Source organism: Terrapene carolina, unplaced genomic scaffold (assembly GCF_002925995.2).
Source record: "Terrapene carolina triunguis isolate 2854851 unplaced genomic scaffold, T_m_triunguis-2.0 Scaffold211, whole genome shotgun sequence".
NCBI classification, from domain to species: Eukaryota; Metazoa; Chordata; order Testudines; family Emydidae; genus Terrapene; species Terrapene triunguis.
Window position 1 is genome coordinate 3,169,545 of NW_020664562.1, and position 27,241 is coordinate 3,196,785.

At 43.4% G+C, this 27,241-nt stretch overlaps 1 protein-coding gene across 2 annotated transcripts in view; it reads left to right on the plus strand.

Moving 5' to 3' along the window:
• LOC112103411 (transcriptional protein SWT1) overlaps positions 1–27,241 on the plus strand; it is an 82,808-nt gene that overhangs the window by 1,914 nt on the left and 53,653 nt on the right. The window contains exons 2-11 of one of the 2 annotated variants that reach the window (XM_024195141.3): positions 1,412–1,444; positions 1,743–1,817; positions 2,857–2,940; positions 9,806–9,858; positions 12,238–13,006; positions 13,480–13,545; positions 14,551–14,680; positions 14,808–14,909; positions 16,590–16,778; positions 17,604–17,697. In XM_024195141.3, coding sequence (XP_024050909.2) covers positions 1,412–1,444; positions 1,743–1,817; positions 2,857–2,940; positions 9,806–9,858; positions 12,238–13,006; positions 13,480–13,545; positions 14,551–14,680; positions 14,808–14,909; positions 16,590–16,778; positions 17,604–17,697 — 1,595 coding nt within the window. The remainder of the gene's footprint in view (positions 1–1,411; positions 1,445–1,742; positions 1,818–2,856; positions 2,941–9,805; positions 9,859–12,237; positions 13,007–13,479; positions 13,546–14,550; positions 14,681–14,807; positions 14,910–16,589; positions 16,779–17,603; positions 17,698–27,241) is intronic. The other variant, XM_024195142.3, reaches the window with a different exon arrangement.

A 27,241-nucleotide genomic window follows, 5' to 3' on the forward strand; every position in this document is an offset into this window, starting at 1 on the left:
CCCCCCCCCCATTCCTGACTGCCCCTCCGGGACCCCTGCCACCAGTCAACCCCCCCTGTTCCCTGCCCTCTGACCGCCCTGAACCCCCGCCCCGAATTCCCCTGCCCTCTATCCAACCCCCACCCTGCTCCCTGCCCCCTTACCGTGCTGCCTGGAGCCAGCCACACTATCGCCACCGCGCAGCACAGAGCCCCAGAAGCTTGCAGCCCCACCGCCCAGAGCATTGCACCACTGGCGGAGTGAGATGAGGCTGTGGGGCAGGGGAGGAGCCGGGGGTAGCCTCCTGGGCCAGGAGCTCAGGGGCGGGGCAGGAGGGTCCCGCAGGCCGGATGTGGCCCACGGGCCGTAGTTTGCCCACCTCTGGGTTAGACTGTTGTTAGAAAAACATCATCATATGTGTTTTTAAGAACACCTGAGCTTATCAGAGTTAAAAATTTAATTTGCTTTTTCTGATTTAATTTCAGTTTGCATTTTTCTTTTATATATGATGATGAAACTAACACAAAAATCAGTTGCACGTTTCAGTTCTTGTGCACTAAAGCTTTGTCTCATATTTGGTTTACCAATATTTTAGGGGAACTTTAAACCAGATTTGTTTTATGATCAGAAATTGTTTTAAAATTAATGAAAATGTTTTTATTAACATTACAGACAACTGTTTCCCACCCATCCTGAAATTAAACTTTTTAGGCCTACCTTACCTGAAAATGTCCCTTTTAATATAATATAGCAGTTGGGAGGGGTCTGAAGAATCCTTGATCTTTGAAACTAGTTCTACCACTATGCCAACTAAATGCCAGATTGTGCAGTTTGGGTTGCTGGGTGCACGGAGCTTCTACTTCCACTGTTTTTTTCATGCATTCTTCCCATACCTAGGATGGCAAACTTTTATCTCCTCTCCCCCCCCCCCCCCCCTCTAACCCCCCTGTATGATTAGGGATGGGTTCCTGGATCAAAGGTTTTTCTGGGCAACTTGGCCACCTCTCACAGCCCATGCTTCATGGTTGCTGCATTCAAAAAGATCAGTCTTCTAGGATCAGTTGGTCCCTCTCTCTGTGCATACTTCAGGGATGTAGCTTTAATGTAGTCCTACAAGATTCCACTGGAAGAGTGGAAAGAAGAAGAAATTAGGAGGGGAATGAAATAGTGATTTCACAGCTACACAGGTCAACAGTGATAATTTTCTTCTTTGCAATAAGTTCATAAGGCAGCAACAGATAAAAGGAGAGAGAAGAAAAATGGAGGTCCAGCTCCACAAACTTGTGAACAAGGTATTTCTGTAATTGAAGACAGGGAAGCTCTTTTTTACTTTGTTATGCCACGCTCATCACCACAGTAGCTGAGTGCCTTCCAATAATGCATTAATAATGTGTCTAACATCTTTCATGTCACTTGCTCTCTCTCCCCACAGAGAGAAGTATGTGCTGTGGAGTACTTTGTTGTGGTAGGTGTTTTTTTTGTTTGTTTGTTTCTCTCTGTCCCTCCTCCCCTGCTCTGGGTTTCTCTAGTGTTGTTGTTACAGTGAGATCTTAGTATCCAGCTATACTAGAGGTCTGCTTTTATTGTTCTGTTAAGTGTAAATAGAAAAAAGAGAACTCATGAGGCTAAATTCAGGGGGAGGAAAGTTGAGTGTAAAGTATTTTTCTCCCCCAATCACATTTGATGCAGATAGTAATTAAAGATTAAATTACATGTATTTGGCAAGAAGTGGAAAGATAATTGATTAACATTACTTTCTTTAGGGATTTGAGATGTCCAAAAAGAAATCCAAGAAGTCTGAGCAAAAGGAGGGAAGTTCGGATGGCTTGGATAACAAAGTAAGAAAACTAATACTCTTGTGAAAATAACATACATTTAAAGCAGAGTTTCAATTGCTTAGTAGATGTTTAATAGAGGAATGAATCAGTGGCTGAGAGGAAAGATAGGGTCATGAGGGCAGGAACAAGAGTGAATCAACGAGGTTCTTTTAAGTTTTACTCTGGTTTTCAGGAAGGCTGTGAGCAGTCTAGGTATAGAACTTGTAAGAGAAGCTTTCATCTTGGTGTATACATTTTTTTCCTAAGAGAAATTGTCAGTCAGAAAGTACTGTTGTTTATCTGCTAGATACAGCTCAAGGCAGAGTAGTGATCTTCATTTTTTTTTTTTAGATTAGGAGCCAGTGATGTGCTGCCAATATTTTAACAAGTGGCTCCCACAGAAATGTTTTCTTAACCTGTGAGATTTGATTCCATCAATGACCAATATTACGAGTAGATTCCTAGTAATGGTAACATGCCTGTAATCAATGATTGATTTTTAGATCTTTCTTTCAGCAAATCACTTAAGAAAATCCTAGTCCAACAAGATAAATGTAGATTCTAACGGCCACAACCCCTGTTTGGCCATGCTTGCAAACACAGTCAGAATAATCTCCCAACCTTTTGTGGATTTCATTTTATTTTATTGGTGACTGGTCTTCTGGTGGCTGTGTGCTATGCTACTGACAAACCAGTAATTCAGGTTAGCAAGTTTTCTCACTCAGAATTTAGGTGGGATGAAGTGAGGGAGAGAGCAATCAAATGGTGTTATATGTGCTCCTCAAAGTGGGAATAGTTTGGAAGAGTGCAGAAATATGGCTGGCAGAGTTTAGGGCATTCTCTGAAGGTGATTATAGGTGTTGGGAGGCTTTTGGAAAAAGGAATAATGTGTGTGAGGAGAAAATGAATATAAGTACATCACTCTTGATTCTTGGCAACCAAGTTACTCAGACTTCAGTTGCATAGCAAATGTGTACTTAAAAATGAATACAGCATAAAATTAAAAATGTTATAATCACCTGATTTCTCCCTTGTTTGCTTCTCAATTATATTCTTTCAGCCTTCTTGTTCTAAGACTACCAGTAATAAAACAAAGGCATCCAGTTTGGCAAGCTCAACACCTTCCTCAGAGAAAAGAAAATGGGTGAGTAGTGTCAAACTATTGGACATAATCATTTTATAAAATCCTTTTCCCCCTTAACCCTTTGTCTATCTTGTTTCCAATATAAACTGACTCTTAGGACAGGACTGTCTCATAATCTGTTTGTATAGTGACTAGCACAACGGGTCTTTGATCTAAGGAGGGTTCCCCAGGCACTACTGTAATATAATAATAATAATAAATTATCTTGCATTCAGGTACAATGGAAACATAGTAGAAATGTCCCTCTAGGTGTCTTGGCTGTATTCAGCAGTACCCATTATTGACCTCTCTTATCAGCAATAGGTATTGTTTTGTATGTTCTCCTCACACGTATGCAGGCATGCAACAGTAGAGAGTAGGGTTGCCAACTTTCTATTGGCACAAAACCGAACACCCTAGTCTCGCCCCTGCCCCGAGGCCTCGTCCCCCCGCTCACTACATTTTCCCCCTCCCTCGGTGGCTCACTCTTCCCCCACCCTCACTCACTTTCACTGGGCTGGGGCAGGGGGTTGGGGTGTGGGTGAGGGCTCTAAATGGGGGGTGTGGGCTCTGGGGTGGGACCAGAAATGAGGGGTTCAGGGTGCAGGAGGAGGCTCCAGGCTGGGCAGGGAGCTGGGGTGCAGAACGCAGTGAGGGGTGGGGATGAGGGGTTTGGGATGCAGGAAGGGGCTCCAGGCTGGGGGGGTGGGGTTGAGGGATTTGGAATGTGGGAGGGGGCTGCAGGTTGAGGCACGGTGAGGGTTCTGGGCTGGGAGTGTGGGCTCTGTGGTGCAGGAGGGGTCTCTGGGTTTGGGGGACTTAGGGCTGGGGGTTGGGGTGCAGGAGGGGGTACGGGCTCTGGGCTGGGGCCAACAGGAATGAGGGATTTGGGGGGTGGGGGGGGGCTCTGGGTTTGGGTTGGGCTCAGGGCTGGGGCTCGAGGTTGGGGCGCAGGCTTACCTCCGGTGGCTCCCAGTCAGTGGTGCAGCGGGGGTGCTAAGGCAGGCTTCCTGCCTGTGCTGGGGCACCGTGCTGCGCCCCGGAAGTGGCCAGCAGGTCCAGCTCCTAGGCGGGGGGGGCAGGCAGGAGGTTCCGCGGTGCGCGCTGCTCTTGCCTGCAGGCACTACCCCCCTCCCGCCCAGCTCCCATTGGCCATGAACCAGCCAATGGGAGTGCGGAGTCAGGGCCGTGGCAGTGCGCAGAGCCCCATGGGCCCCCCCCACCTAGGAGCCAGACCTCCTGGCTGCTTCCAGGGCTCAGCGTGGTGCCCCAGGACAGGTAGGAACTAGCCTGTCTTGGCTCCGCAGCAGCAGCACCAACCGGACTTCGAACGTTCCAGTCGGCAGTGCTGACCGGAGCCGCCAGGGTCCCTTTTCGACCAGGTGTGCCGGTCAAAAACTAGACACCTGGTCATCCTAGTAGAGAAGTGTTGCCAACACTAGTGCAATTGTACTTGCTAGCCTTGTGTAATCTATCGGTTTTCTTAAAACTTCCCATTGTGACCCTATCTTTGGTACTGCAATGTTTTAACCATTGTGTTACTTAGACCTGTTCTGAAGGATATTAGATAGCACTGTGATTAAAACACTGCTCCATGCAGATACTCCTATTGTTGAAGCTACTGGAGCTGTGCTATTTCTAGTGTAATGATGGGAGACTTTCCAACAATTGCCATTGTAAACACAACCTATTGTAGATAAAGAACCATGTTTTAACCAACTTAACGTGATGGTAGTGCTGGGGTGTGTTCTGTTCATACAAGCAAGGTTAAACCATGTTATAGTATGATCTGATCATAATCCTATTTAAGTATGGCTGTTTTAGTGAGGTAGACAGGACCACAGGGAAAAGATGTGAATTGTATGGAAAATTCTGCAACTTCTAGTCCCTGTCAGGTGTGAAATTGCTTGGCATACACTGCTGGTTGGAAATATGAATGAAGGGAAACTTGTTGCTGATACAAAACTAAAACAGAAAAAACAAAGCTCAAACTTCTTCCCACTTGTGCATGAAGATGTATATAATTAGGGCACTTTGTTTTTGTTTATTTTATTTTTTCCCCAGGAATTTATTGGTGTTTATTACTACAACAATTAAAAAACAGGTGAAAATCAGTGCAGAAATATTATTTTTTCTGGGTAAATATTGTGGTTTATTTTGGTGGATGGAAGGATCGGGGTAAAAGTATTCAGTAGATTGAATTCTGTTAATCAAAGCCTTAATGTGGTTTGCTGCAGAACTAAAACAGAACTCAAAACTCAATGCCAACTCTGAGTTTGAGAAAACAATATACACGTCTACCCTGATATAACGTGACCTAATATAACACAAATTCGGATATAACGCGGTAAAGCAGTGCTCCGGGGGGGCGGGGCTGCGCAATCCGGCGGATCAAAGCAAGTTCAATATAACGCGGTTTCACCTATAACGCGGTAAGATTTTTTTTTTTGTGTGGCTCCCGAGGACAGCGTTCTATCGGGGTAGAGGTGTATCTCTAATCCCTAATTTTTTTTTCATTTGAATAAACAATTTACTGTTGTAGACGTAGAACTACTAACCTATAAATATTTACATTTAATAATTAGGCCACACCATTTGCAGTGCATACACTCAACTTCATCTTTTTCTCCTATTTTTTTTTTTAAGCTTTTGAATACTTCCTTGTGTTCTGAAATGTATTCTGATACAGATTTTCGTTTTTCCATTTTTAGTGTGTCAAATCTTTAAACTGGTATCTGCCAACAGCTTGAAATGTGTACTTGGTGGGCATGAGATTTATCAATACGTTGAAATACGCACGTACTTTAGAGCTTACGTGTATGCCTGTTTTATTGTGTGTATTTTCTAGACCGGGGTGGGCAAACTTTTTGGCCTGAGGGCTGCATCGGGTTTCAGAAATTGTATGGAGGGCCGGTTAGGGGAGGCTGTGCCTCCCTAAACAGGCAGGCATGGCTCGGTCCCTGCCCCCTATCCGACCTCCTCCTTCCCCCCCCTCCCCCCCGCTTCTCGCACCTGATGGCCCCCCAAGATTCCTGCCCCATCCAACCACCCCTTCTCCCTGTCCCCTGGCCGCCCCATCCAACCCCTCTTCTCATTCCTGACTGCCCCCCCGGGACCCCTACCCCATCCACCGCCCCTGCTCCCTGACCACCCCCCGAACTTCCCTGCCCTCTATCCAAACCCCCTCTCCTGCTCCCTGCCCCCTTACCGCGCAGCCTGGAGCACCGGTGGCTGGCGGCGCAGCTGCACCAGGACAGGCAACCACGCTGCCTGTCTGGAGTCCGCCACGCACTGCGCAGCGCAGAGCACTGGGTCAGGCCAGGGTCTGCAGCTGCACTGCCCCAGGAGCTCGCAGCCCCGCCGCCCAGAGCATTGCGCTGGCGACGCAGTGAGCTGAGGCTGCGGGGGAGAGGGAACAGCAGGGGAGGGGCTGGGGGTAGCCTCCCGGGCCAGGAGCTCAGGGGCCGGGGAGAATGGTCCCACGGGCCAGATGTGGGACAAAGAATGTACAGTAACTCCTCACTTAAACTCGTCCCGGTTAACGTTGTTTTGTTGTTACGTTGCTGATCAATTAGGGAACATGCTCATTTAAAGTTGTGTAATGCTCCCTTCTAACATCGTTTGACAGCCGCCTGCTTTGTCTACTACTTGCAGGAAGAGCAGCCCCTTGCAGCTAGCTGATGGGGGCTTGGAACCAGGGTGGACCAGCAGCCCCTTCTCAGCTCCCCCTATCAGCTCTCTACTCCCCTAAATTCCCTGTGCAGCAGCTGCCTGCAGTTCAGCTGTGTTCCTCCCACCACTGCCATGTGCTGCTCCTGCCCTCTGCCTTGGAGCTGCTCCCCGAGACTCCTGCTTGCTGTGCCGGGGGGGAGGGAAGGAAGAGGGGGGGCTAATGTCAGTGTGTCCCCCTGCTCCTGCACCCCGCTTATCCCATCTTCCATAGAGCAGGGCTCAGGACCGAGGGAGCTTGCAGCAGCTGCAGTCTCAGCAAGCTGGTCTAATTAACAAGGCAGTGTACTTAAGGGAAATGTGCATATCTCCCTCCATTCCTGCTGCCTTGCGGAGTGAGAGAGTTAACCCGTGAGGGCTCAGCCAATTGCTAGTTCATCATTTAGCAGTAAGGGAAATATCCCACCCTCTGACTCCTCCACCTCAACCAAGCTTCACAATCATCATCACTGTGTACCAGTATTAAATTGTTTGTTTAAAACTTATACTCTGTGTGTGTGTGTGTGTGTGTGTGTGTATGTATATGTATATATATATATATATATATATATAAAAAATAAAATCTTTTGTCTGGTGAAAAAAAATTTCCCTGGAACCTAACTCCCTTATTTACATTAATTCTTATGGGGAAATTGGATTCGCTTAACATTGTTTTGCTTAAAGTCGCATTTTTCAGGAACATAACTACAACGTTAAGTGAGGAGTTACTGTAATTGATACTTGCAGGACTCTATCCTGCGAAGCTGTGACTCTGAAAGAGATTTGGGGTTTGTGATGGATAATCACCTGAACGTGAGCCTCTAATGTGGTACTGTGACCAAAAGAGCTAATGTGATCCTGGGTTGCATAAACAGGGGAATCCTGAGTAGGAGCAGAGAGGTTATTTTACCTCTATATATGGCACTGATGTGACCAATGCTGGAATACTTTGTCCAGTTCTGGAGCCCACAGTTCAAAAAGAGTGTTGTTGGTAAATTGGAGGAGAGGGTTCAGAGAAAAGCCATGAGAATAATTAAAGGACTAGAAAACATGCCTTTATAGTGAGGAGCTCAATCTATTTAGCTTAAGAAAGATGAGGTTGAGCGGTAACTTGATTACAGCCTATAAGTATCTGCATGGGGAACAGGTACTTGATAATGGGCCCTTTGTGTTACACCTTTCTCTGCTAGAGCAATCCAGTGGCTGAATCTAGACAAATTCAGACTGGAAATAAGATGTAAATTTTTGACAGCGAGGGTAACTATTGGAGCAGTTTGCCAAGGATCATGTTGTATTCTCCATCACAGACAATTATTTAAAATCAAGATTGCATGTTCTTCTAAAAGATATGCTCTAGATATTATTCTAAGGACCTTCTGTGGTCTATGTTATACAAGAGGTCAGATGATCAAAATGGTCCCTTCTGGCCTTGGAATCCTTGAATCTATGGACCAGGACTCCATTGTGCTAGGCTCTGTACAAACACAGAACAAAAAGGTGGCCCTAGCCACAAAGATCTTACTGTCTAAGTATAAAACAAGAGATGACAACAGATGATTATAGACAAATGATGTACAAGGGCATAATGAAACAATATTGGTGAGCATGATAGTGGTCTCAGCACACCAGTGGCCTAACTGTGGTCATCTTTTTGTAAGTGTCATGGCAAAGGAGAATTATAAGGTGGGATTTGAATGAGATAGTTTTGCAAATGTTTATGGGATGCCCTTGAACATGAGGGGCTGGATGGGAATAACCACAAAGTGCTTGTTTCAAAATGTAACAAGTGGACAGTGGAGGCTGGCTTCACGGTCTGATTGGAGGTAGGAGCTGACGTCTTGCTAGTGAATGAAAAGTGATAGGTGGGGTAGAGAAGGGCCTTGAAAGTAAAGACAAGGAACTTTGTTTGTGTAATAGAGATGGGGAGAACCACTGAAGTGATGTGAAGAGAGGGGTGATGTGGTCAAAGTGATGAGGATAAGAAAATTATCTATGCAGCAGCATTCTGAATAGCGATGAGCAAGGCAGGGCCAAAAAAAGGATGTTACAATAATCAAGATGATGAGAGCGTGGATATGAGGTTTTTTTAATCTGTGTGGATGGATAGAAAAACCTGGATCTTACAGATGTTACACAGAAAGAATTGGCAAGATTTAGATGTAGTCTGGATATGAGGACTTAGAGACATCTCAGTCAAATATGATGTCCAAGTTACAGGCCTCAGTAACGGGCAGGATGGTGGCCTTGTTCAGAGTTTGAGAAGGGAGTTGGGGATTAAGAGCTAGCTCTGTTTTAGTCATGTTGAACTTGATCTGATGGCTAGATATTGATGAGTTCTGGGAGATAGCTCTGTTGTAAGCTTGGAGTAAATTCTAAGCATATGTGTACCCTACAAGCACTACAGCGGCTGTCGTGCTGTACTACTATAGTGTAGTCTCTTACTACAGTGATGGAAGGGATTTTTCCATTGCTGTAGTAAATCCAGGAGGCAGTAGCTAGGTCGACAGAATATACAGTAGGATGTTAGGTTGACCTGATTGTGCACAAGGACCAGGTCTGATGTTTCATTTGTCTAAGGCCTCCACACTAGGGAAACTTTTCGGCTGTTGCTAACTTATTCAGGCTCATTGAAGTTAGCAGTGTTGGAAGCCCCAGTCTGGATAGGGTGCTGGCTACCACCACAATGGTGGTGAGTTCTTGGAAAACTGCCTCCATTGTAGAGAAGACTTCAGAACTTTTACTCATTTCAGGAAACTGTTGATACTCTGTTTATATGATTGTGACCAAACATTGTCAAAACTCTGTTCTAGAGTAGATAGAAACTTCTAGGAAGCAATTTGGGTAATGTATATTCTTTATCTACCGGTTTCTTTGTAGAATATAGCATATGTATGTATTGAAAGATCTGTAATCAGTTATACTTTTGTAATCCAGGTCTGTTTGTATGCTGTTGCTCACTTGTTCCTTGTGTTTTCTTAAAATGTAACAATACAGTGAAGCAAATACATTGTAATGGAGTAGATGGCCAGTTTGTTTGAGTTTAGCTCGTCAAAATTTGAATGCATCTAGTGATAGATCATAGTAACACATTCTTTATTGAGTTTATTTTATTTTACTGCAATTTAGTGGTTCCTGTTAAAGTTTTTAACTTTTTTTTTTTTTTTTTTTTTTTTTTCAGAAATCAGAAGAGACAGGAATCTGTAACACAAAAGGACAGCTAGAATTTCAAAGGTAAATGCTTACTTTGTCACTAAACATAACCATTTAAAAAAAACCCCAACAGGATAGTGCTTAGTATTTTAGCAAAAATATTGGTTTTTTTATTTGTGCAGTGATGGAGAACTGGGCCTTCTTAATAGATTAAAATATTTCCATTTGCATTCATGAATGGACTCTGCTTAAGTCAGTCAGGTTGTGATGGCAATTAAGAGATGAGGTCCTTAAGATTTCTTTTAAAATTCACTATAAATTTGTGCTACTTCACACTGAACAAGAGAGGAATGGACCCTTCCACTGTTCCCTGGAAACTAGGGACAGTGTTATCCTCCTCATTCTGAACAGTGGGCCTCGTAATAGGAATGTGTCTGTGTTGAATGTTATTCTGTAGATGTCAGCAGAAGTACTGAGCATGGAACAAAAGCAGAACGTACAGTAGAGAGCCATAATGTAATTTAGAGGAGGATTTTGCATTAAGTATAATATCTTTCATTTTCCATTTCTGTTGGCTCTAGGTAGCCCCCAAATCAATCCACTTGTCGTAATGTACGGGGAGATGTTCAGCAAACAAGTAAAGTGCCTGAACCCACTATTGCTTATTGCTAAAAGCAGCCAAGTCAGCAGGCTGTAAAGTGGCCATGTAGCAAGCGCAGCTTGACCAAGGCGGGAGGGGAGGGGGTTTTGAGTGCCACAGAAAGGGCAGCTTGACCCCGCGTCCTTCCTGATAAGAATTGTGTTGAAGTTGCTGATGCATGCATTTTAGAAGAGAGGATGTGCCCTCAGGAATGTGTCTAACAGGGTCTCAGGGCTCCAAACTAGGGGAAAAAACTACACTTGGTTAATCAACAATAATCAGAAAAAAACCTCTTGCTTGACCATTGAAACTGCTAGCTTAACAAATTTTCTTTAAGGGGCATGTCATTGTGTTACTAATGTATAAAATAAGGGGGAAAAGTTTGAGGTAGTGGGACTCTTTGGGACTGGACTCTCCCTCTGGATGCATCTTGTGTTCCTCACCAGCAGACGGGCTGCCGCTGTGCCACTCGAGAGCCACACTCAGCTTCGGTAATTATTGAAGGTTGGGGGTGTTTTACTAACCTGTTGCAGATGTGTGTAAGTGCTTGAGACTAAGTAAAGTTTAGCTTTAAGTGAAAGCACTCTTGTGTTGTCCTGTTTGTGCCAGCCATCTATTGGTCAGATGGCTGTGTCTCCCCTGATTTATTTCCTGACACCACGTCGCACAGAGTAAAAGTTGCCAAGAGCTTTGGGTTGAAAGAACCCTGGGTAGCAATAACTTGATGCTTCGAGTAATTTTCAAGGTTACAGGCACTGAGAAATTGTGGAATGGCAAATGTGCTCTTTGACTGACTTGTAAATTCATATGTTAAGTGGATTTCTCAGTTATTGTTGACTAAATGTTTATACTCTTACGATAACTAATGGGCCTATTAGGATTTCTATTAACTACATTTTCAGTGGTTTTTATTGGTCTCCGGTGGAACAATATTTGATTATATTTTTGAACATGTTGAACGATAATCATTTTAGCATATCTTGGGGCTCATTTGCAAAGGGGGCATCCTCTCTCTCTGCCCCACCCGCTTTCAATTTGTGCTAGACAGAACTCTGCTTTTGGCTACCCCTAGCGTGACTGAAGCATGGTGGGTGACTATAACTGTGGTGAACACAGATGCAAAAAGTGTTATGGGCATAAATATTTGAAAACTATTACACACCCTAATGTTGCGTCGTGTGGTTTTTAATAAAAATAAAAAAAGACTGCTACAGACATTTTGCCCTGATTTAAGAATCTCTGTTCAGGGCTGAAATTGCAGTGCATGCAGTAGCTAGACTTGGGTCTCATCTACTTTATAAGTACTACCTGGTTACTGCACTATTCCCCACAGTGCAGACAGAACCTGAGGGCTATATCCTTGGATTTCAGCAAGTTCAGCTCAGGAATATGAACAGCATTTTAACCAATCTTGCCTATGCTATAAGACTGAACAGTGTCTTAACAATGTTGAGGTCCCTGCCATATTGTAATCATTGTACCGGCTGGTACAATGTAGACAGTGACCTTACTGTTACCCTTTTTTGTCAACATTTGGCAAATTAAGAAAATTATGCAAGATGTAAAACCAGTGAGAGCAAAGCATGTCCATGAGAAGCAAAAATATTCCTCCCCCCACCCCCCAAACTCTCTTAAAGGATTAACGTTGTCCTGAATTCAGAGTAAATTAATGAAATTTCAAATGCTTAGCAGTAACTAGCTGGGTGAAGAAGTACAGTAACAGTCTAGTGCAGGCTTCTCTTTGTTGATTTCAGTCACGTTAAGCTATATTGTAACTTTTTTTTTATAATGTAACTTCCATTTATGTAACACTTCTGCAGATTCAAAGTACATAAAGATGTTCAAGAGAAGAAACGAAAGCAAAGTTCCTATGTTCCACAAGGCATTATTGAAGGGTTCCAAGGAGAGTCTTCAAATGATAGCAAAACAATCAGTACTGTTTTGATTGAAACTGAGAAGCGAAAAAGGATATCTATACAGTTTAAACATAATGATGTTAAACATGGAAGAGAGAAAATCCAAAATGATTCTGGTGTGGTCCCTACTAGCAGGGAAATCTGTAAAAAAGACCACTATTTTGACAATGTTGGAACAGGAGGGAAAATGGTGCGGCATAGTTTTGCAATCCAGAAGGACAAGCTGAGGAAGAAGAAGAAAGAGAAAACTGAGCTCAGCAAACTAAAGGCTAGAGTTGAACAAACTATGTTGGAGACGTTCAAGGTAGCTACCTTTCCTACGGACTTGCTAAGTAAGAAGTTGCATGGGTCAAAAAAATTGAGTGATGATTTCAGAATTCTGAAAAAGCCCTCAGCCACCTTTCCAAAGACTGCAGGAGATGGCAATTTCCCCACTAATATATCACACACATCATCGAAGACTTGTAAGAATAAAGAACACCTAGAAAACTCTAAAGAACTATCTAACAAAAATCACCATGATACTAAACATGTACCATTATTTTATTCAACTGCAACATCTAAGGGATGGCAGTATCTTAAAGAGAAAAAACAGCATCCTGATTCCAGCAAAACTTTTAGCTCAAGAACTGAAGGAAGGACCTTTGAAGCCATACAGTTACATTTAAGACAGGTAAAGTTAATAAAATCCTGGGCAAGTTAGTAGTGGACAAATGGGCTGTGTGTTTTTTTTTGTTTTGTTTTGTTTCGTTTTGTTTTGTTTTTTGAAATGGTGGTTTCTAGATGACAGTTTATATCTTCTCCCTCTGCGTATGGAGATGTAGGCTTAAGTTTGGCCACAACTAAGAAGAATTTGTTGATCCCAACCTCATTTATACAAGACACTTGTCTACTTTTTTTTTTTAAAGCATCTTAACATGTTTTTGTATCATTATGATTGTGCTAATTTAAATACGTACTCTCTGCTCTTTTCTATATGCACACTGCATTCTTAACTCTTTATAATACTACTGCAAAGATAGTATTTGGATAGAACATTAATTTTGTCAGGTCACAAAGAGAACTTGTTTAAATTAAAGTTTGTCATCAGGTAGCAAGTGCTTGAATTCTTGTAAATGTCATACTTCTGGCATTATTTCTCAACAGAGCTCTGAAGTCCCGTGCCCTTCTGCCTCCCATCAAGCCATTCACATTACAGAGACAGACCAAGAGGTTTGTGATATTTTAAACAACTGTATCCTCAAACTGTGACATTCTGCACTGTTGCTATGCCACTTCCATTCCTAGTGGCCCTGGAATCTCTTGCGTACTAAAAAATCCAGTTAGTTTGTTGCGCCTGTCAAGGGCTTTCTGAAACAAGTTTACATGGTACAACCTAGTTTTAGACTTCTTGCTTCCATGTTGGAAAGTGGGGTCAGAATATTTGGTTGCAAATCCCACCAACTTTACTTTCCAGCATCCCTTTACTTTTTTTTTAATAAAGAAATAGAGCAGTGGCTCTCAACCTTTCCATACTACTGTACCCCTTTCAGGAGTCTGATTTTGTCTTGAGTATCCCCAAGTTTCACCTCACTTAAAACTACTTGCTTACAAAATCAGACATAAAAAGACAAGTGTCACAGCACACTCTTACTGAAATTCCTTACGTTCTCATTTTTAACATATAATTATAAAATCAATTGGGATATAAATATTATACTTACATTTCAGGGTATAGTGTATATAGAGCAGTATAAACAAGTCATTGTCTGTATGAAATTTTAGTTTGTACTGACTTGGCTAGTGCTTTTTATGTAGCCTGTAGTAAAACTAGGGAAATGGCTAGATGGGTGGATGTACCCCCTAGAAGACCTCTGTGTACTCCTGGGGTTTGCGTACCCCTGGTTGAGAACCACTGAAATAGAGCAATGTTCCTAAAGAACTGTTGTTAGCAGAGCACTTTTGGCCTCTATAGTAAGGAACAGATCAAACCTGTTAACTATTGGATAGAAATGTGGTCACAAATGAAACTTTTAGGCCATACCTTGGACTTCACATATTTGGGTATAGGCTGCAGATGCTCATACTCTTAAATTTGCTGCACCAGTTAAAAATTGACTAATGCTAAGAACTGCATGAAAACATCAGCAGTGATACCAAAGATGCCTGTTCCTGTCAGACAACTTTTTTTAAAGAGCTTACCCACCTCTTATTTTATGTATTCATGTTTTACCATAGATGCAAATAATAGAGGACTTGCATGCTGCTCGTATTGACAAAAAGATAGCTTTGCCAGTCGTGCAGACTTGTGGAGAATTGACAAGTATGGAAATAGATCTTCCAGAAGAGAATGCAGATATTCCGGCTGGTATGTCATCTGTAAAGTTGTCAGGAGGTTTCTCTGCTATCTGCTTCCACACTGACAACATTAAAAGTAATAAGTGACCTAAGTAAGGAATGCAAAAGAATGAATTGCTATATGTTCTCTTCTACAGCAAGTGCTACTTCTGGTTTGAACCTCTTGATAGTGATTGACACCAACATAATGATTAGTCACCTTCAGTTTATCATGACTTTGAAAACTAGAGATATACCAGGTATGTGGATGCTTTTACAGCCCCTATAGAAAAGGGACAATCAACAGGTTCATGTGTTTGTATAGTAAGCTCTTCAGGCTATGGGCTATACCGTGTGTGTGTGTGTGTGTGTGTGTGTGTGTGTGTGTACAATGCCTAACACACTGTACTGGAATGACATAATGGAAAAATAACTTCATGCATATTGAGGCTAACTCTCAAACACTGGGCTCCTTAACAAGCTATCCAAATCCCACATTTGGACACTTAGATTTTCACATGTAAATACTTGTTTGTGAGAGTCTAAATTCAGAGTGTAGGCTTCCTGTTAATGAAACTGACATCTGAAAGCAGAGCCTATTATGTACATATCTACTCTAATGAAAACTGAACTTCTTATAACAAATTTTAAACTCTTCTGCATACATAAAAGTTTTAGGAATCCTTGCTTTCTAAAAACCCCTAGGTCTGGTTCTACCTGATACTAGATGCTATAAAAAGTCAGTAAGAGTTTTTTACCTGAGGTAGGGGCAGAGTAGGGACTTAAGCATCTGATCCATTATTAATAGTAAGTATCTTGCCCTTCTATTGCACCTTAATACAAAGATCTCAAAGCACTTTGTTTAACCCTCATAACACAGCTGAGGACACAGGAACAAATTATCCCATCTGTAAGATAAGTATTATCAAGGCAGGAAAAAGGTTGTCAGGAAAAAAAATTGAAGTCAGAGCTGGAAATAAAACACCTGGCATTCTGACGTCCAACCCCTTGCTTTCAGTACTGCCTCTAGTATGTTGCTGTATTCTAGATCTGTACTGCTAGAGGGACTAAGACTGCAGATACCAGCATGCACCAGTGAAGTCCATCAGGGTGCTTCTAACATTCTGAGCTAATGAATAGTGATTTATAATGCAAACCAATTGGAAACATAGCCCCATTATGCTATAATGTATGTGGCGTATTTCTATATAAGGTCTGATCATGTAAGTGCCAGAGATAAAGAACGGGGCCAACGTATATAGCATTGACAGAATAGTCATTCACTTTCTAATGTATTCATTGTGTGTCTAGTATATTCCAGTTTTAATGACAAAGTTTAGTACATATTTTTAAAGAATTTTTTTAACAATGTTCATTGAAAATGTAGGACAGTAAAACTTTTGTCCAGTGTCCATAGCGTTTATCACTGAGATAGTGTTGTTGGATGATAGTCTTTGCAAACCATTGTTGCCTTTATTAATTAGAATTTGGTTATATATAATGACCATCATTTGTGAACATAATATCAGTCTTCCCTTTTCCTCTACTGCTCAGTGACTTTTTTATTTTAGCATCACACAGTGTGGCATTCATTGTGTGGCAAACAGCATGACAGGATTACCACAACAATTATGTCAAAATATGGTACAGTAATGTGATAAAAATTATTTACTGATTACTCCTCAACTTTGCATGTCATCACTTTTAAGATAACCCACTGAATGAGTGTTTATATTGAATTTAACATTAAGGAAGCTAACTTCTGTTTAAAAAAAAAATTTTTTTAAACTTAATCCTTCTGTATACAGATGAAATGGGTCTTGCCCAGTAATGCAGAAATCTGCTAATACACATAAACCTCGGGAACTATGTTCACATTAAAATGGAACCTACTATAGTTCAATTGGCAGTTTTTTTTTAAAAAAAATTGTATTTTCTAGGCATTGGCAGACTTGCACTGATAATTCCCTGGGTGGTTCTACAAGAACTGGACAACTTGAAGAAAGGCAAAGTACTACAACATGTTCGACACAAAGCTGTCCCTGCAGTTGAGTTCATCTACACTTGTCTCAAAAACCAAGATTCAAAGCTGTGGGGGCAATCCATGCAGCTTGCCTCTCAGAAAATATGTAAGCTATTTACATATTTACATTTATTTCTATGTTGAATGGTCCTCACAGCTCCACTAGTGTGAGCATCAGCATCTACTTCTGGGCTTAATATAATCTTCACTTTTACCTTTGCAATTTCCCTATTAAAATTGAGTAACAACTTTCAGTGGCCATCAGACTGTTATTCACTATGGACCTGATTCTCTACCCTGTCACACCAATTTTATACTGTTAATTGATGTCAGAGTTATGCTGGCATAAAACTGATGTAATGGAATGAAGAATCAGGCCCTATATATTTCTCAATCTTTTGTGATGGGTAGGTATCTTTCTGAGTTATTAGAATACAAACATCACCTATATTTTTCAGCATGAACCTATCAAATACACCTTAATCAGTAGTAAAAGATTTTTGAACAGATTTAGTACATGGGTAGTTTATAATCAAAACTAGTACTTCACTCCCTACCATTTTATCGATAAATTTTGTTTGTTACAGCATTATCAATTCTAGCTGTGTCTCCACTTTATAAACAGGCTGTGGGGAGTTACTTCATCCTACCAAGCTAGGTATGGATTGCGTGTCTTCTTCAGTTGGTGACTGCGACCTAGTTGATCAGAGCTGTGTAAGCGACTCGCCTGAAGTTGCAAAGCAAGAAAGCAACAGTTTCTAGTAGAACTCAGGAATTCCTGTATCCCAGATCTGTGCTTAGACCACACTACTCCCCGTTGCTTGAACAAATACAGTGTTTGACTACAGTATCTTAATAAATATATTAAGATATTGCTCATGAAGCCTGATTATTTCTGAATATATTGCCATTGTGTTTGCTAAATTTGCAGATGGATTGAGTAATGAAAACAATGATGATCGTGTTTTACAATGCTGCTTGCAGTATCAGAGTCTTTTCCCTCAAGCTTTTGTCATACTGTGCACGTGAGTTACATCTGCATCTCATGTTTTGTTTTGAAGTCTGAGATTGCTGAATTCTGTATGTGGGGAGGAGACTACACACCCATCACTTTTAGATGTGATTGAATTTTTTTTTTTTTTTTTGAGAAGCAAAATCACTCGATATAACTCCTTTGTAGTATAAAGGAATAATTAAAAACACTCTTCTAACCATAACGCTTTAAGTAGAGTTAATTCAAGTTCTTAATTTTCTTAAAACTGGAATTTGCTGGAAAACAGCTGCTAATATTACTGGTGCTGCATAAATTAACTGAAGACTTAATAATCACATTTTGGGTGGGAACAGAGCAGAGATCTGGTTGTACATAGATGTTTGGATTTCATACATGGTGAAGATGGTGGTTGTATGTATTACAGCATGTATGGATAGGGATTGACTTTGTTCTAATTCTCCTGCTGATTTTTGTGACTTGATTCTAGCCGTGGCTACACTAGGAATTGAAACTTCATTTTCAGCAACTGATCTCCCTGAAGGGATGCTGAAAAGGTTGTTCGAGTGAAGACCGGACAAAATCAATACCATTTTAGAAAGTGGAAATGAGTTCTCTAATGGGAACTGGTTTAATCTGTGCAAACTTAATGTGTGGGAGCCAAATTAATGTTTTCAATGGAAACCTAGGCCTGGTCTACACTATGAGTTTAGGTCGAATTTAGCAGCGTTAAATCGAATTAACCCTGCCCCTGTCCACACAACGAAGCCATTTTTGTTGACATAAAGGGCTCTTAAAATCGATTTCTGTACTCCTCCCCGACGAGGGGAGTAGCACTGAAATTGGCATTGCCGGTTTGAATTAGGGTTAGTGTGGACACAATTCGACAGTATTGGCCTCCGGGAGCTATCCCACAGTGCATCTTGTGACCGCTCTGGACAGCAATCTGAACTCGGATGCACTGGCCAGGTAGACAGGAAAAGCCCCGCGAACTTTTGAATTTCATTTCCTGTTTGCCCAGCGTGGAGCGCTGATCAGCAAAGGTGACCATGCAGAGCTCATCAGCACAGGTGACCATGCAGTCCCAGAATCAAAAAAGAGCTCTAGCATGGACCGTATGGGAGATACTGAATCTGATCTCTGTATGGGGAGATGAATCTGTTCTATCAGGACTCCGTTCCAAAATACAAAATGCCAAAACATTTGAAAAAATCTCCAAGGCCATAATGGACAGAGGCCACAACAGGGACTCAACACAGTGCTGCGTGAAACTTAAGTTGCTGAGACAAGCGTACCAGAAAGCCAAAGAATCAAATGGATGCTCACGGAGGGAGGGGCAACTGACGACTGTAGTTATCCCACAGTTCCCGCACTCTCCGAAAACCATTTGAATTCTGGGTTGAGCTCCCAATGCCTGAAGGGTCAAAAACATTGTTGCGGGTGGTTCAGGGTATATGTCATCAGCCCTCCCCTCCCCCCTGTGAAAGCAAAGGGAAAAAAATCGTTTCTCGCCTTTTTTCAGTGTCACCGTATGTCTACTGGATGCTGCTGGCAGACTCGGTGCTGCAGCGCTACACAGCAGCATCCCCTTGCCTTGCCTTGCAGACGGCAGACGGTGCAGTATGACTGGTAACCGTCATCGTCGTCCCGTGGGTGCTCCTGGCTGACCTTGGTGAGGTTGGTCGGGGGTGCCTGGACAAAAATGGGAATGACTCCAGGTCATTTTCCTCTTTAAGTTTTGTGTAATGGAGATTCAATCCTGCCTGGAATATCATGCCATCTGGAGGCTTCTGCCTCAGGCTGCTCTCCCAGTCGGCAGCACCACGCAGTCGCACCTACCCCAGCCTACCCCTTGCTCCCAGGGCTCACAATCAGATACTTAGACCTCTACATTTTGCTGTAAATAAAAAAATAAAACTGCCGTTTAGAACTGTCCCCCAACATGCATATCCTGGGACATTTTGTATTTTACCAGTGTCAACCAAAGGCCCACACACAAATGGAGATTCAGTCCTGCCTGTGCTTCTATCCTAGTGCTTATCACAGATTCCCATTTTCAGCTATAGGCTGAGCAAGTGCAGAATGGTGGTTCACTCTACTTTGCTGTAAGCCAACCGTCCTCCCCTCCCCCCTTTGATCGCTGCTTACAGAGGCAATAAAGTCAGTGTTGTTTCAAATTCATGCATTCTTTATTACTTCATCACACAAATGGGGGGATAACTGCCAAGGTAGCCTGGGAGGGGTGGGGGAAGAGGGAAGCAACGGGTGGGGTTGTTGTAGGGGCACCCCCTAGAATGGCATGCAGCTCATCATTTCTGCGGGATGTCTGGGGCTCTGACCCGGAGCGGCCGTTTGCCCCTCTGATTCTTTAGTAGGCTTGCCTGATATTCTAAGCAGGACTGACTCTCCATTAGACAAAACTTAAAGAAGAGAATGACCTGGAGGTCATTCCCATTTTTGTCCAGGCGCTCCCAACCAACCTCACCGAGGTCGGCCAGGAACACCCATGACAGCAGCAGACGGTACAGTATGGCTGGTAACCGTCTTTGCTAACTTGCAAAGGCAAGGGGATGCTACAGTACCGTGTCTGTCAGCAGCATCCAGTGACAGTGAAAAAAGGCTGAATGGGTTCCATGGTTGCCGTGCTATGGCGTCTGCCCAGGCAATCCAGGGAAAAGGGCGCTAAATGATTGTCTGCCGTTGCTTTCACGGAGGGAGGATTGGCTGATGACATTTACCCAAAACCACCCGGGACAAATTTTTGGCCCCATCAGGCATTGGGAGCTCAACTCATAATTCCAATAGGCAGGGGAGATAGCTACCCACAGTGCAATGCTCTGGAAGTTGAAGGTAACCTCGGTACATGGACGCACACCGCTGAATTAATGTGCTTAGTGTGGCCGCATGCACTCGACTTTATACAATCTGTTGCCAAAAATCGAATTCTGTAAAATCGGAGTAATCCCATAGTGTAGACATACCCTTAGACAAACATGAGTATGGGGAGATTGTCCATAATGCTTCCATGTTAAGTTAGCATAATTTGAGTTAAGAGATGACTCTTGTATTGTGCGGCTCTGTTAAACTCAGGCTGTGATTTATATGCTAAAATTCATCTATACTCTTTTTAGCTTCTTACAGCCTCATGAGTAATAAAGATTCTCCAGCTGGAACTTGGGTAATTTTGTTGTATTAGGCAGAACAGAATTCAGCTCAGTCCATCACGTCTTCATTGGGTGCGCAGCAGGGTGGATTGATTTAAATCATTGCCTTAAATCTTGTTTTTGCATTTGCATTTCTTAATTCTTTTTTGGGTGCTTGCACATGTCCATTTCACTTAAGTGTGTGCCCGTGCACAGTGCACCGGAGCTAGAGAACATTTCCCCATAGTGGTACCCATCTGCGCAGCACATGTGCCCTCCATGCACCGGTGCTGCTTAGCGGGAGCATGAAAGGCAGGGATGCCCCAGTGCCCCTGTTTCTTCTCACCGTCTATGATTGGTGGTCAGAGCAAGTGTGAGCTCTTCATGTTTTCTCTGTGTGTTAGTTACTTAGTTAGTTAGCTGTACCCATTTTAGGTTTCCATTTACCTATTCTTTTGTCTTTGTTTTGTTGTTGTTGAGCTTTGCTCTATACTGTGATATACTGAAGTCTTTTTTCCTTCAGAGGGCTAAATGGTCAGACTCCCTTAAGGATAAATCAAGTTCTGAGGTTAGGAGGTGAGGTGGTCCCCTGTACTGTATTCCTGCAGTGTTGAGTTGTTGACTCCAGCATCTCAAGGGGCTCTGTCAAGACAGACTCCATTGTCTACTTCATCTGTGGCACTGATTTCTGTTCCCTAGGCTATTTTGTCAGTACCAACTATGTGTTAGGCATATGCAGTGGCACAGGACCTCTTGTGCTTGTCAGTGCCAGCTTCACCTCTCAGGCAGGATAACTCCCAGGTACCAGACCTGACAGCTTTGGTACCAACCCATGTGGTACCAATTGTGCAGGACAATGTAGAATTGCAAATCCTCAGGTGCTGCTTGCCAGATATGATTATTCAAATTGGAATGCAATGTCTAAGTCTCAAGACAAGTTACCAAACAATGTCAAAGAGGAATTTAAGGTGTTTATTAATGATGGTTGTTTGGTTTCCCAGTCTTCTCTACAGGCTTCACTGGATGAAGCAGACTCCGCAGCTCCACTGATGGCAGCGGCATTGCTATTCGTTGTGCTTCGTGGCTGCAAGCACTTGGTATTCCGACTGAAGTGCAGCATACTATAGAAGGCTTGCCTCTGAGGGTTCAAGTCTGTTCTCTGGCAAAATAGCTGAGACTCTGCACTCTTTAAAAGATTCCTCAGCAATCCTGAAATCTTTGGGTATTTACACTCCTGCTATAAAAATTGAAAAGGATTGTGGCATAAGTGGTCTTGCCTAGTGGTCACAGCTGGGCTGAGGTCTGCCCAGCAGGAACAGTAGTTACCAGGCAGGAATTGAACTTAGTTTTTGCAATTCCTTCTGTAAGCAAGTGCCAGGGTCAGAGTCAGGCTGGGATCAGAGATCAGAAGTAGTACAAGGCTGGAATCAGGAGGCAAGAGTCAGGGTCAGTCAGGCTGCAGTCAGAGGCTGGAGATCAGAGGCTGTAGCAGGCTAGAGTCAGGAGGCAGGAATCAGGGTGAGAGTAAGGCTGGAGTCAGACACAGGAGATCAAGCAGAGTCTGGCGTTGCAGCAGGCTGAAGTCTGTGAGGTTGCCCAGGCCACTTCCTGGGGCAACCCATGGAGTTAAATAGGGCACTTGGCCAATCAGAGAGGTGCAGGGTACCATCACTCTGGATCTCTTGGGCGGTATTTCCTGCAGCGTTTACTCTCCATAGTGCTCCCTAGCTGTGCCTCTGGATGGTCTCCCAGTGGCACGGTGAGAATTTTATAGCCATCCCAGGCTCTGCAGACCTGGGTTCTAGTCCCTGGGTCCTTACAAAGAGAAAACAGTTTCTGCCTCAGGTGCATCAGAGCTATCCATCATAGTACCTGGTGAGGGAGCCTAACACTTCTAAAAGACATACATGACAAGTTCCAAAGGAGAAGACCTCCATCTCTGCCTCCTACATCTGTGACAGTGAGACAGCTGTCAGTTTCCAAACAGTCTGTCTGACTCAGTCGAGAGCACCAAACCACTTAAGAGAGTTCCCTTCCCTTTGGCTGCAAGTTGTACTGCTTGGAATCATGTTGTCAGACAGGTGGGTTCTAAGCATGGTGCAAGTGGGATATATTCTACAAATCACGCCTATTCCACTCTCCCATCCACCTTTTCTGTCTCTTTTCAGGGATCACTCTCCTAAGACTGTACTAATTCAGGAAGAACAGTCTCTGTTGCTGTTAGGAGGCACTTCTTCTATGGCCCCTACATCAAGAGAAGGGATTTTATTCCTAGTATTTTCTCATTCTGAAGTCCAAGGAAGGCCTCAGACCCATTCTGGACCTGCAGAATCTCAAGCAATTCATAAAGATAAAATTTCTAATGGTTACCCTATCCTCTATTATCCCATTCCTATCTCTCAATGACTGGCTTGCTACCCTTGACTTAAAGGAGGTATACTTCCTTGTGGCCCTTCACCAGAGTCACAGGAAGTTCCTAAGATTTGTTCTGGCAGATATCCATTATTAGTTTACGTTTCTTCCATTTGGCTTGTCCTCTGCCCCTGTTCTGAGTTTTCACAACGTGCATGGTGGTGGTGGCAGCACATGTTCAAAGGGTGGGCATTTAGGTGTATCTTGAATAACTGGTTGCTCCCTGGACAGTCCAAGAACCAGGTGGAAGAAGGGGTGCAGAAGGTCTTTGTCTCTTTCAAGTTTTAGGCCTGCTAATCAACAAAGACCAACCAGATCTCACCCCTGAAAAGAAGATAAAATTTGCAGTTCTCGATTCAACCACAGCGAGGCCATATTTGTTTCAAGCAATACACAATCTGTGCTCAGAATTCCAGGCGCATCCCTGTGTAACAGTGAGGAATTGCAAGAGACTTTTAGGACACATGGCAACTTGCACATATGTGACCCAGCATGCCAGACTTTACCTTAGGGTCATGCAGAGGTGGTTGAAGTCAATTTACCATTGCTCCCGAGATCCGCTGGGCATGCTGACTCAAATACCTGCAACTGTTCTCTTCTCCCTGAATTGGTGGATGGACTCAGTCAATGTAAGCACCAGGGTTTCCTTTACTCCTGCTCTACCATCAGTGACTCTAGTCACAGATGCTTCATCCTTGGCTGGGGAGCACATCCTGTGAGCTTACAAACTCAGGGTCGGGACCTCTTCCTCTATATCAATGTCAGGGAGCTTTGGGCTATACACCTAGGCTGTCAGATATTTCTCCCTTATATAGCTGGCTGCTCCATGCAGGTTCTTACAAACAGTGCTGTGGTGATGTTTTACTTTTACAAACAGGGAGGGGCCACATCTGATGTCCACTACTTCTTGGTGAAGGGTCTTTGGAATTTCTGCCTCAAGAATGGAAAATACCTGCAAGTATTTCATCTCCTGGGCTCTCAATTCACTAGCAGACTGACTCAGCCGGTCATTCAGCAGAGGCCATGAGTGGCCCCACATACCTCATGTTGCAAAGTTAATTTTTCTGAATTGGGATTACCAGACTTGGACCTGTTCGCCACCCACCAGAACAGGAAGTGTCACTAATTTTGTTCAAGGGGAGGCCTCTGCCCAGGGTCACTAACGGCTGTCTTTCTGATGTCGAAACAGAAGACTTCTTTATGCTTTCTCCCCCCCCCCACCCTAACAGTGCTGAAGGTAGTGCCAAACTCAGACAGGACCATGCCATCCTAATTTTGATAGTGCCTGCCTGGTCTGGTCAATGTTTGTTCTCAAACCTATTGAACCTATCTGTTTTTGGGATCCAATTCCCTCCATACATAATCTGATAGGATCATAGCCAGATTTTGAATCCTGTTTCAGCCTGCATCTCACTGCCTGGATGCGCTCAGTGGTTAGATCATCAAAGGTTTCCCTGTTTTGGTGGCAGTTCAGACTGTGCATTTTGCATAATGGAAAGTCATCTACCAGATGTACATTATTTCATGAAATAGAATGACTTTCTTTGGTCCAGGCACCTGATACAGAGGCGGATTAAGGTTTTGTGGGCCCTGGGCCAGAGCAAGTGGGCGGGGGGGGGAGACACCCCACCCTGTTTTGCCCATTCCTCCCCCCCGCTGCAGCCCTGCAACCCATTTGCTCCTTTCTGACCCCCCAAGACTGGAGAAACTCTGTCTCTTCCCCCCTCCTCCCTCCGGCCCCGGGCCTGCAGTGGGGAGAGAGAGAGAGAGAGAGAGGTCTGGGCACAGGGGCTTCCTCTGCCCTGGCTGCCCAGCACTTCTGCCTGGGTGCGGGGGCTTCCCCTGCCCCACCTGGTGGCCAGGGCTCCACTGCCCGTCGACCCAGTAGCTAATCCGCCACTGAGGGTACCTCATGGTCCAGTGCTCTTATTTAGGTGAATTTGGATTACCGCCTTCACCTAAAACAGATGAGCCTGACCGTTAGCATCAAGGTGTACTCTTAATTATCTCAGTGACTAGCCCACCTTTAGGTGGCAGGTCTGTATTCTCCAATTCTATGATTATATCAGATTTTTGAAAGGTTTGGACAGACTCTCTTCCCGCCTGTGTAAGATCTAATCCCTTCCCGGCATTTGAACTCAGTTCTTTCAGGTTTGATGGGACCTCCTTTTGAACCCATGGCCACGTGTTCATTGTCCCAGCTCTCAATTAAAGTTGTGTTTTTTATTAGCTCAGCTGTGAGAGTTGCTGAGCTGCGAGCATTGATGGCTGACCCTTCCTATATGACTTTTTATGACAACAGAGTGGCCTTACATCGTCACCCCAAATTTCTTGCCAAGGTGGTTTTGGACTTTCATTTGAACCAGACTGTTTATTTGCCATTCTCACAAAGATGAAGAGCAGCTACAGACCTTGGACATTGAAAGAGCTTTTAGCTTTTTACTTTGTCAGAATTAAGGAGTTTTGGGCATCTCCTCAGCTGTTTGTTTCGTTTACTATTGCATCAAAGGGAAATCAATAAACCTCCCAGACAGTCTGCTCCTGGATTTCCACTTGCATTTTCTTGTTACCGTATTGCCCATGTATCTCTTCCTCACAACGTGTTAGCCCACTCTGCAAGGACTAAGGTGGCTTCAACAGCTATCCTGGGTCATGTTCTTATTACTGACACTTGCTAGGCTGCCATGTGGTCTTTGGTTTATATGATGACCCTTATGCCATCTCCCCTCCAGAGATGATACTAAGTTTGGGAGAACAGTGGTGCAGTCCTTGTTTAGGTAGACAGTGATACCCTCCTCCATCAGGATCTGCTTGAGAGCTACCTAAGTAGAATGGACAAGTGCAAGCACTCGAAGAAGGAAAAAAGATATATGCCTGTTCAGTAATTGTTGTTCAACATGTGTTACGTGTGTCCATTTCATAACCTGCTGTTCTCCCCTCTACACTGGAGCCAATACGTATGGTGGCTTCTGGTATAAAAAGGAACTGAGTGGGAGGTTGGGATGGCTCTGCTCTTTAACCTGTCGCTAAGCAGTACAAGTGCCCGATGGGTATTGCTATGGGAAAAAGTACTCTGGCACACTGGTGCACAGACAACTAAGTGAAGTGGACATGTGCAACTCCTCTTGAGCAACAGTTGCAGAACAGGCATGTAACTATTTTTTTATTCTTCCTAAGAGAGGTTGATTCTCATTAACCTTAAAACACATTGATTTGCAACTACATAGAGCCATCACACTAAATCTGGTGCTTCGTTTTGCCATTCTGGATGATACATTGAATCAATACACATTTAAGCAATTATATAGCTTAATATACATGTATTCAGATTTGTAGTTTTTTTTCATTTTTATGATCTTAGAAAATGGTGAATGATGCATTTCTTATTTGCTAGAGCATTAATTTTTTTACTTGTGATTTGTGTCAAGCTGCATTTGAATGGAAATGGAAATTCAATTAATGCACAAACAGCATTTTAAAATTGGTTTTATTTAATTAAAAAAATCTTTTAAATGTGCTGGATGAAAAATCTGTTTTAAATGCAATACATTTGATACTTAATTAAAGAAAGCATTCTCTATAGTTAGTGACTAGAAACAATCAGTGCCATTATGTCCTTCAAGATTTTAGAACTAGTAGAACTCTTCCTCCTCCCACCTTGTTATCCTCTTCCAATAGGCCTTGGCTACACTGGCAATTCACAGCGCTGCACTTGCTGCGCTCAGGGGTGTGAAAAAACACCCCCCCGAGCGCAGCGAGTGCAGCGCTGTAAAGCGCCAGTGTAATCAGCGCCTGCAGCGCTGCACGCTCCCTTGCAGCGCTGCAAGCTATTCCCCTCGGAGAAGTGCAGTACTTGCAGCGCTGCGAGAGAGCTCTCGCAGCGCTGGCGGCGCGACTACACTTGCACTTCACAGCGCTGCCGCGGCAGCGCTGTGAATCCGCGAGTGTAGCCAAGGCCAAAGTCACTTAACAGCTTATAGCGTTTGTTTACATGTATCAATTACAGAATAAACTGCCTGAAGC